We start from the raw sequence: 11,056 nt of genomic DNA, 5'->3' as shown, positions 1-11,056 counted from the left end.
AAATAAAGACAAGGTTTGGAGAGGGATCTGTTGAAAGATATAAAAGGAAGATTTTGGAGGACTTTGGAGCCAATCTGAAATTAATGGAAGTGAGGGACGATTTAGCAGAGAGGACACCAGAGAGTTCTACATCAAGCAAAACTAAAGAAGGATTGCTTAGAGAGGCAAAAAGCCGCCTGGAGGCGGTCAAAGAGCTTGAAGAACAAGAACATGTTACTGATGTGGTACAGCTTAAAGATTATACAAAAGGTGGATCGAGGATTGCTGGGGTAGATGAAGATGGTGGATTCATTTTTGTGAGTGATGAGTCCTCAAAAAAGGAAACTCTGGAAAAAATGAATCTGGAAGAAGTATCGAAACAGAAGGAAGTTGAAGGGACGGTACTAAAGGCAAAGGAGAACATGGATAGTGTGGAAGCGCAGGGGAAACAGAGTAAGGAGTGTGAGAAGCCTGAGGGGGGAGATGGGAAAGAAGCTGATATTGCTGAAGAAGGAGAGGTACAGAAGGGTACTTGGGCAACCATGTTAAATCGGAAAGCTGTAGGACAAGAGTCCTTAACTTATGTGCCGCCCACCATTGTCGATGGTAGGCCTGTGATTCATGTGAAGTCGTGCCAATTCGCAAAAATAAAGGAAAAGTTTGAGAATGTTATTGTCGGCAGTTTTGTCGGGAAGAAATTGAGTTTCTCTTATGTTAAGGAGATGGTGTCAAGGACTTGGAGGCTGAAGAATCAGTTCATAATGAAACCATATGGAGATAACATGTTTATGTTTCAGATAAGCAATGAGGATGATAGACATACATCTTTGGACATTGGCTCGTTTCATATTGCGAGTCATCTGTTTGTAGTCGCCATGGAAACTCTTTGTTGAATCGAGACGACGAGAACTGAAGACAATTCCGATATGGGTGATCATGAAAAATTTTTTCCCATGGAGATGTGGACAAAGGAAGGGTTTAGTCAAGTAGCAAAGCGTTGGTAACCCCTTGTTTACGGATAAACCAACAGAAAATGTGACTCAACATCTTATGCCGGGTGTGTATTGAGATTAGAGCGCCTTGTAAGTATCCGTGATAGTGTGCCTGTGGTAATGGACCAAAAAGAGCTTTTGAAGTAAAGTTCGAATATAATTGGAGGCCTGCCAAATGTTCCCACTGCCAAGTGTTTGGTCATACTGAGACATGACATGCTCTTATAATGTGAAGAAGGAAATAGATCCAAAACAAGGGGTGTGGATTCAGAGAAGGAAGTGGCTGTGGCTGAAAAGAAGAGTGTGGACAAGGGTAAGAAAAAAATAGGAGCTGATGATAACACGTAAAACGAAAAGGGAGGAGAATGCTAAGATTAAACAGTTACACGACCAAAGAGAGGAGAGCAAAGAAAAGAACCTGAAGGTGTGCAAGAAGTTGGGGCTGTTAAAGAAGTGCAAGAAGTGGTTACTTGTTCAAGATGGAGATAAAGAAGGTTGGGAAACACCTTCACGGAGACATAGTGTAAAAGCACGCAGCGAGCATCATATACAAGTGGGGGTTGATATCGAAAATGTTAGTGAAGGAAATATGAACAAAGGCAGCACAAGTGTGAGTCCAAAGGCTGAAAAAGATACGAAATATTCCCATGAGAACGACTTTGGATGCCAGTGGGTCGTGGAGTGCAGACAGGACTCGTGAGGGGAAGTACAGAGGGTAAGGGTATAAAAAAACTGAATGGTAGTAAAGAATTGGCAAAGGTGGCCCAATCAATACATCCTCATTTATTTAAATGATACAGATTGGATGTTTGGAACATCGCGGGGCTGAATGTGGGATTTAAAACAGATATAGAAGTCGAGAGATGATCAAGAAGCATAAACTCAGTATTATGGGTTTGGTGGAGACAAAAGTTCAACAAAAAAATATGGATAAAACTGTTAGGAAGTGTTGCGAGGGATGGAATGTGGAGCATAATTATATGTATAGTGATAAAGGAAAGATTTGGTTATGCTGGGACGCAAGAATGTGCAAGGTGAGAGTTATAGAGAGGGACCTGCAGTATATAACGGGGGAGGTAACGCTTACTAGTGGTAAGGTGTTTATGGTCACGGTTGTATATGCGAGCACTGATTTGGTGATAAGAAGAGAGCTGTGGAACAGGTTAGTTAACTTCTCATGCGCATATCATGGGCCTTGGGTGATATTAGGAGATTTCAATTCAGTTCTGAGTTCAGAGGAGAGAGTTGGAGGGAGACCAACACATCCGATCCATTACACTGACTTTCTACAATGTGTTACTATGGCGGGACTCACAGATATGAAATACAAGGGAAATGTATTAACATGGAACAACAGGAGAGGGGTTAGAATTTGGCGAAAGCTTGACAGAGTACTGGTGAATGCAGAATGGCTTGATGAGTTTGAGGATGTCGAAGCTGAATTCTTGAATCCGGGTACTGTATCAGACCATTCATCTATGGTAACTTACTCTTCAAAACGAAGGGGCCGAATAAGAAGCCTTTTAGGTTTTTAATTTCGGACTCGAGAGGATGGTTTTGTGGAAACAATCCGGCAAGCTTGGGGAGTGAGGTTGTAGGAAATCCGATGTATGTATTTATGAGAAAACTGAAAATTGTGAAAGGGGGCTTTGATTGAATGGAACGAGAAAAGGATTGGGAATGTCAAGACAAGAGCACAAATGAAAAAGGAGGAGATGGATATTATTCAAACAAAACCGCAAAACGAGCCGTTGAACAGAGAATGGATTGATGAAGAGAGGATATGCATCAAAGAATATGTCAAGTGTGCGAAATCGAGGAAGAGTGTGTGAGGCGTAAGTCGCGAGATCGGTGATCACAAGTGGGGACAATAATACAAAGTATTTTTATAAGTCAAGACGAGCTAGGGGCGCTGAATAAGATAACATGTCTAAGGGATGGGCTAGGAAGTATAAAAAGAGGATTTGGATGAGATAGGGGCTGAATGTGTGCAGTTTACAAGGAACTCTATGCGCCGAGAAACCTGAGAACTAGACTTTAGTTGCTTTGATACTATACACCCATAAAAAGTTATCGATGACACCGTGGAACGGTTGGTAGCAAAGTGATTTCTAGAGATGAGATTGTTGAGGCGTGTATTGATAGTGATAAGTCCCCGTGGAATGATGGATTCTCTTCATTGTTCTTTAAGGTCACCGCGCGAATTGTGGGAGATGATTTTGTTAGGGCAGTTCAGAATTACTTTAGGGCGTGTAGGATGCTCAGAGAAGTAAATGCTACTTGTATATCACTTGTGCCTAAGATACAGACCCCGACAAGTTTGAATGATTATAGGCCTATTGCGTGTTGTAATGTGATATACAAGTGTATCACTAAGATTATAACGCTGAGAATGAAACCTATCATGCATGAGGTGGTGTCGCTTAATCAGTCAGCTTTTATACCAGGTAGGAGCATTCAGGATAATATATTATTGTCTCAGGAATTGCTTCACAATTATCACAGGGATGCTTATCCACCACGATGTGCGGCTAAGATTGATCTGAAAAAGGCATATGACTCAGTGAGATGGGAGGTTGTTGAATTCACAATGAGAAGAATTGGGATACCGGAGAAATTTATAGGCTGGGTGAAAGAATGTATAGGAACTGCTTCCTTTTCGATTATGGTGAATGGGACTCCGTATGGGTATTTTAAGGGGAAGAGAGGAATAAGGCAGGGGGACCCTATATCTCCTTACTTGTTTGTCTTGGTAATGGAATTGTTTTCTGACATTATGAGGCAGGCTGCAATAAGGGGTGAGTTTAGATTGCATTATAAGTGTAAGGAGCCGGTTATAACACATCTTTCATTTGCGGATGACTTGATTGCGTTTATGAATGGGGATGTAGCTACTGTTACAAGTCTAGTAAATTCTCTGGGGAAGTTCAGAGAGTGTTCAGGGCTTGAAGTCAATGTGGGCAAGAGTCAAATGTTTTTGGCAGGAATGAGCGAGGAGGTGAGTGAGGAAGTTAAAGGGAGTGCTACAAAAGATTCAAGAGGAACTTTACCAAAGAAGTACCTTGGGTTACCCCTTATAACAACGAAGTTGTCATATGCTGATTGTTTACCACTGATCACTAAAGTAGCTAAGAGAATACAGAGTTGGAAAGGGAAATGTTTGTCGATCTGGGGAAGGGTCCAAAATGATCAAGGCTGTGTTGAGTAATCTGAATATTTATCGGATATCATCCTTTAGGCTGCCTAAAGGAATAGTGGATGAGATACAAAAGTTGTTGCGAAATTTCTTGTGGAAAGGGCCGGACTGTACTACAGCACATGCTTTGATTGGGTGGAATGATTTATGCTATCCATATGACGAAGGAGGGCTAGGAATAAGGAATCTGGAGGTAATGAATAGAGCTGCAAATATGAAGCATGTTTGGAATATAGTGAGTAGGAAGGAAACCCTATGGACTAAGTGGGTGTGGAAGAATTTGATCAAAAACAAGTTTTTTTGGGACATGAAAATTCCTAACGACTGCTCGTGGAGCTGGAGAAGTATACTGTTGGGAAGAGAGGATGCTAAGGGGTTAGTATGTTATCAAGTTGGGACCGGCAGAGACATAAACTTATGGATGGACCCTTGGCATCCAGTAGGAATTCTGAAACCTTATTTCTCTGCAGGGCTCACTTATGTTTCTAATGTGAGTCTAAGTGCAAAGCTTCAGGGACTGATACATAATGGAGAATGGCAAAAAAACATAATACGAGACATATGCCGAGATTATCAAACAAAAGCGTAAGATGAAGTCATGTTAATGGGGGGAGAAGACAGAGTGGTTTGGACTCCTACAGTTCATGGTGAGTTCGAACTAAAGGAAACTTATCACTGCCTAAGGAGAAAGCGCCAAAGCCTATCATGGACAAAACTGGTATGGTTCCCTAATAATATACCTAGGCACTCTTTTATTAGCCGGATGGATCTTTGTTCAAGATGGGATAAAGACATTGGTTAAATTAAAGAGATATAAGGTTGTTGAGTCGGCTTTATGTGGAATTTGTGGACGTAAGGATGAAACCCAATGTCATCCGCTCTACTTAATGCGTTTCGCTTGCGCACTACGGAGGAACGAAATGTCAAGAGAGCCGGATATTGTAGAATGGTGGTCATTGAATGGGAGGATGAGTTGGAATGGATAATGGGATTGAGTAAAGGAAAGGGATGTAAAAAGATGCAATTCGGTTGTGTATAAATGCTTTTTTTTACCTGGTTTGGAATGAGCGCAATTGCCAATATTCAAAAAATAAGTACCGGATTGGTCGCCAGCCTTGTGGAGCCGATAATGCGTGATGTTAAGGTGAAGCCGCAAAGCTTGAACCGGTAATGGAGGATGGGCCGAGAGAAGCAGTTTATGGAACAAAGGGAATCTGCATGTCCAAGTTAGTACTGAAGAACCGATCAGGTGCAAGTGGGAACGCCCTTGCGAAGGCATTACAAATACGTTGAACTCGATGGTACTCTTCAGGGATTAACGGAGGATGGGCAAAGAACACTTCGAGCATGACGGCAATGTCACAAAGCAGAAAGCAAAAGGGCTATCAAGGTTCAATACCATTGCACTTATAGAACTAGAGGGAGTGTACAAGGGACTAAAGCTAGCGAGGCAAAGATCACCGCACCAAGGTGGAAGCTAGGGACGACAGACTTCGACTAATGTTATTTCACTTTATACAAAAGCCGGCAAAGTGCCGCGGGCAAGGAAGGAAGTTAGCGATGTGTTTTGAAATAATTATTGTTTGGAAATGTTTGCTATTAAGCATACCTATAGGGAATGTAATAAGTTAGCGGATGCATTAGCTTGTAATATTTCTTGTTAGTTTCATAGAAGTTATTCCCAGCTCGTTTTCAGAGGATATAAAGAAAATTGTATACGACGATGCTAGGGGAAAAACTTATATTCGTTTGTAACTCACTATTATTATTTTAATGAGAAGGGGTAGAGGACCCCGTTAACAACCTCGCTTGCTGATTAAAAAAAAAAAAAAAAATGAATCTTTGAATTGTTGGAGTGGTTCATTGTTGTTTAAGAGTTCTCTTTAAGGTTTAAGCCCATTTTTCGTTTCTTCCAAAATTATGAAAACTTAACAGGTGTCATCATTTTGGCAGACAACAAAGTGATACAAAGCAGGTTCTTGAAGAGAGGATGGAGTCCTGTTCAGATACTATTGACTCGCTTCCATTGACAAAGCATGTGGACTTGTCAGATGAGAATGTGGATAAAGCATGTCTCAGCGATTCGAGATCAATACCAGTTTCTAGCGATTCCATTGACAACTCTTTAACTTTGAATCACTTTTTTTTAGATTTGAGAAATTTGAGCATGCTGAAGTTCTTAGATTTGAGTGGGAACAACTTCTCAGGGAGGATTCCTCCATCAATATTGTCTTTGACTTCTCTTGAGAGTTTATCCTTGAGTGAAACGAATATCAAAGACTCCATATCAGGTAAATCTCCGTCAAGTCAATGACACTTTCATTGACTTGTCTTTTTGGATAACATGGTTTATATTCTCTCATATAATCTCTCATATATTCTTTATAGGATGTTGTGAATTGGCGAAGCTTCAGGAGCTAAATCTTAGTGGGAACAAGTTTGAAGAGATCCTTCCTCCATTTCTCAATAATTTGACGTCTCTTAGAATGGTGGACTTCTCTGATAATCAACTGAGTGGAAACATTCCTTCATCTCTTATTGCTAACCTGACATCCTTAGAGTACATTCCCCATCTTTCATGTCATTGGCTAATCATAAAAATCAATTAAAGGTTCTCCGTTTATCACACTGTAACCTTAACACATCAACAAGTGACCTTCTAAACTTTCTCCATAACCAGTATGAATTGAGAGTAGTAGACCTCTCCCATAACAACTTACATGGAAAGTTCCCCACCTGGTTATTTGAAAATAATTCACTGTTAGAAGATTTAATTTTAGGAAACAACTCAATTAACGGTGATATTATATTTCCATCTAGTCCTATGGTGAACTTAACCGCAATTGATATCTCTTCTTCTTCTATCTAACAAAACAGGGAGGAGTGGGAGGACAGATTCCACGTCATAAGGTGAGACGTGGTCGACACACCCCTAACCATAGCCACTCAAAACTCATGGAAAGTGAATTAAAAAGCTTTTATGGGGTGAGTTAAACAGTTTTTCTCACCTCACCCACCTCCATACAAAAAAAATTAACATTGAACAAAATTTTTATGGGTTGAATTTTTATGGGCTTGGAACCACGAAAGCATGAGCTCAATTAAAAAAAAAAAAAAAATTATAATAGTGGGGTAAGCATCCAAAAATCAGCCAAAAAAGGGGCTTTATAAACCGTGTTGGCCTCCAAATTTGACGTACGGTGCTCGCGATAATTGGCTAACCCAATTGATGTTATTGGGTTTATGGATAATGGGCAATTGGGCTGGCTTGCGCCGACGAAGTTGTTTTACGCAAGACGATATACACCTTTCGCGCCGGCTGACGATGAGGATTTTAGTTGTTTCGCGTCGGGCGCGGTTGCCTCATACCGGCGGCACGACGATGTTGTTTCGTTCAAGACACGCTGCAAGACGATACTGCCTTTGAAGGAAGGCACAACGAGTTGTCGGGGTAGCACGGCAGGCGCGTTGAGGTCTCACGGGTCGTAGGCACGGGCATACCCTAGTCTCTAACAATCAAATTCTAGGAAAACTTCCAACAAATATCGGTAACATATTTCCAAGCCTGTCGATTCTAAATTTGTCTAAAAATAGATTAGAAGGTAGAATTCCAAGCTCGCTGGGTAACATAAAAGAGTTATGGATTTTAGATTTGTCGAATAATAACTTCTCAGGAGAAATACCAGAGAGTTTGGCCATGAGTAGTAATTTAGAAGCATTGATACTATCAAATAATAGACTAGATGGTCAAATATCACCTAAACTTTTTAACATTTCGTTGTTGACTCTACGTCTCAATGATAATCAATTCACTGGAAATATCCCAAATCTTACTCCGTCTGTATTATCTCGACTAGTGACATTGGACCTAAGCCGAAACCTTATATCGGGTGAAATTCCTACTTGGATAGGTAACTTGACAAGGTTAGAGACACTTGTTCTGGGCAATAATTCCTTTGATGGTCCCATTCCATTAGAGTTCTGCAACTTAGTTAATTTAGTTTTTTTAGACCTTTCTCAAAACAACCTTTCAGGACCCATACCTTCTTGTCTGAACTTGACATCCTTGCAATATATGCATTTCCAAGTAATGCCAGAGGCGTTACTCAAAAGCCCAAACTTAGTGACATTAGACCTTAAGCATAACAACTTATCTGGTAGCATCCCCTCTTGGCTTGCCTTACTTTCGAATCTGAGAATTATTCTTTTGAAAGGAAATCATTTGAGTGGTCTAATAAGATAGTTATTAGACCAATACCTCCGTGCTTCAGCAACATCACATTTGGAAAGAAGGGAAGTGTTGAACATACATTTGGTGGTAAAATACAAACTATTTATGGCGCAGAAACGTATTACCCGAGTCATTTTGATGGAAGCAAGTACTTTTTTGATATACCTGTTCAATACCAAGAACAAGAAGAAGTCGACTTCGTGACAAAAAGTAGGTCTGATTCTTATAGGGGTGACATTCTTAATTACATGGCTGGAATGGACTTGTCATGCAACGAATTCACGGGTGACATACCGCATGAAATACGAGCTCTAGTTGCAATCCGTGCTCTGAACTTGTTGCACAATCAGTTGACTGGATCAATTCCAAAAGGCTTGGCAGATCTAAAGCAAGTAGAGAGCATGTATCTTTCTCACAACAAATTAAGTGGACAGATTCCATCAGAGCTTATTGGTATAAACACATTGGAGGTCTTCATTGTGGCCTTACAACAATTTATCTGGTCGGGATCCAGATAAAGCGCAGTTCAGCACATTTAATGTATTAGTTACGAGGGCAACCCGTCTCTTTGTGGACCACCTCTGCAACAGCAATGCAACACCTCAAAAGATCCAGTCATTTCAGAGACACTCAGACAAACTAGACTCGCAGAGAAGTTTGCTGGGATTTGTAATTGTTCTCTATGTCAACCCCAATTGGCGTGGATTGTGGTTCAATTTCATTGATGCATGCTTGAGCTTCATATTTCCATTTTGTTCAAAGTAACCCAATATATTTGAACAGCTTGGCAATTTGACATTCCAAGTACCGGTTGTCACGTATATTATTTAATCAGGGAATGCAACTTTTCTTATTTTCTTATGGCATAGCTTGAATGACGAATGCAGCTTGTTCATTAAACATCACAACCTACATAATTACACCAAAGAGCGCTGAAGGTTGAAGGAGTGATCAACGCGGTGATTATTTCAGCTCATTTTCTTTCTAATTAATGTTGCTACTTCTACTACTATTCATCACACGAAGAAAAAAAAAATTACTTCAGTTCACTTCAACTGCTATAAATGGTTATGGCACGCACCCAGTTCACTTCAAATTTTACAGAGAAACATAACATAAATGTATGTAGTGAAAGCTAATAAACTATCACATCTTCATGCACTCACTTCATTTCTTACTTACTTTACATAAATGTGGCGTCTTGTACTCAATATACTTGATGGTTCAGATCGATGCCACAAAGCGAAGCCAACCTCTTCTCAAGATCTTCAACATCAGAAGAACCAGACCTGCATGTTCCACAATCAATTAAAATACGTCATGATAGTAGATACAACTCTTTTTTTTTAGAAATGTTGCTGAGGTTAGACAGACCTCCACCTATATTAGATTCTCAAGTAAAGCCTAGTTGCATCTTCCTCTACTAACTCAGAGAGGGTTTTAAAATTTACATAGAGGAGGACAAAAAGATATATGTTCCTCATTACAATCCATTGATAACTTAGCCAAAAAGTCAGTATCTCTATTCACTTCTCTTAATACATGCACAAAAGAAATCACTTCCATGTTGGTAGCGTATCTTTTTATAGCCATGACAAGGTTCCAGCAGTTCCAGGGTGCAGCTTCAATACCTTTCATGATTTGGATTGCTCTCAGTGAGTCAGAATTGACTACCACCTTTGTTATATTCATAGATAGGCTTATAGAAAAACCTATATGAATTGCTTTTATTTCCTGGTATAACACAGATTTAATAGAGCCACCTCCAGAGAAAGCAAACACCACATTTTCTTATGCATCTCTTCCTATCCCTCCATAACCAACCCTTTCAGCATTCATAGGGGAGGGGGTATCCAGTTACATTGGGTGACTTGTTTCTGCTTATATATAAACTTTAACCCAATTCTATCTGCTAGAATTCTGATAGCCATCAAATCCTTTATGCCTTCCACCTTTACTTCAATATACTGCTTCATCTCATACATGAGAAGAAGGCTTACATCCTTAGCCACCATAGATACACCATTGAACCTCCTGTTATTCCTTTCTTTCCAGATGTAACCAATAGTTGCACATACAAAGACCTTATAAATTTCTGCTGGTGGTGAGTTTTCTCTACAAAGGTTCATAATATCACACCATTCTCTATTAGAGTGAGAGACATTTGCATTGAGACCAATAGAAGTTTAACTCGAGTCCACACTTCTTTAGAATATAGGCAATCAAAGAAAAGGTATTTGGAGTTTTCTTTATGGCCCTGGCAAAAACAACAAGAAGATGATGGCAGCACCTTTTGTAGACTAACTTGTCTTGGGTAGGGAGACTCCCAGAAAAGAGTTGCCATGCATTGAAGGAGAACTTTGGTAGTACTAATTTTCCCCACACTAGACTGTACCAAGGCACCTTAGTCTTTGTTCTTCTAAAACCATCATAAGCCGACTTAGAGGAGAAATCACCTGAGGTAGTTGGAGTCCAAATAATCTGATCTTCAGAGAGCTCATTAAAGATGTCAGTACTCAAGATTGAGTTCTTAAGAGGTCCTTCAGGTAGATTGCGGATGGTGTCATTCCATCTCCCTTGATCAACTATCTCAAAAATTCTTGCATCATCAGGGAGATTGATAAGAGTTCTTGCTGCAGAGTTCGTGTGCAATGGTGA

The 11,056-nt window shown here is 40.1% G+C and overlaps 3 protein-coding genes across 27 annotated transcripts in view; 2 read left to right on the top strand and 1 right to left on the bottom strand.

Annotated features, from left to right (window-relative positions):
* The window catches only part of LOC147474067 (uncharacterized), a 77,417-nt gene that overhangs the window by 15,648 nt on the left and 50,713 nt on the right, over window positions 1-11,056 (top strand). The gene's annotated exons all lie outside the window — the stretch shown is intronic.
* LOC147474070 (uncharacterized) overlaps window positions 1-11,056 on the top strand; it is a 110,255-nt gene that overhangs the window by 74,584 nt on the left and 24,615 nt on the right. The gene's annotated exons all lie outside the window — the stretch shown is intronic.
* Window positions 9,375-11,056, bottom strand: part of LOC147474068 (vacuolar protein sorting-associated protein 2 homolog 2-like) — a 45,087-nt gene continuing 43,405 nt past the window's right edge. For 24 of the 25 annotated variants that reach the window (XM_086586713.1, XM_086586712.1, XM_086586711.1 and 21 more), the window contains one exon: window positions 9,424-9,687. In XM_086586713.1, coding sequence (XP_086442839.1) covers window positions 9,606-9,687 — 82 coding nt within the window. In that variant the 3' untranslated portion in view covers window positions 9,424-9,605. Of the gene's footprint in view, window positions 9,688-11,056 lie in introns of all 25 variants that reach the window. The other variant, XM_086586729.1, reaches the window with a different exon arrangement.

The sequence above is a fragment of the Coptis chinensis genome, unplaced genomic scaffold (genome assembly GCF_015680905.1).
Source record: "Coptis chinensis isolate HL-2020 unplaced genomic scaffold, ASM1568090v1 utg136_pilon_pilon, whole genome shotgun sequence".
In the NCBI taxonomy this organism is placed as follows: domain Eukaryota; kingdom Viridiplantae; phylum Streptophyta; class Magnoliopsida; order Ranunculales; family Ranunculaceae; genus Coptis; species Coptis chinensis.
The sequence above is the reverse complement of the archived record's forward strand: the minus strand, read 5'-3'. Positions and strand labels throughout refer to the sequence as shown.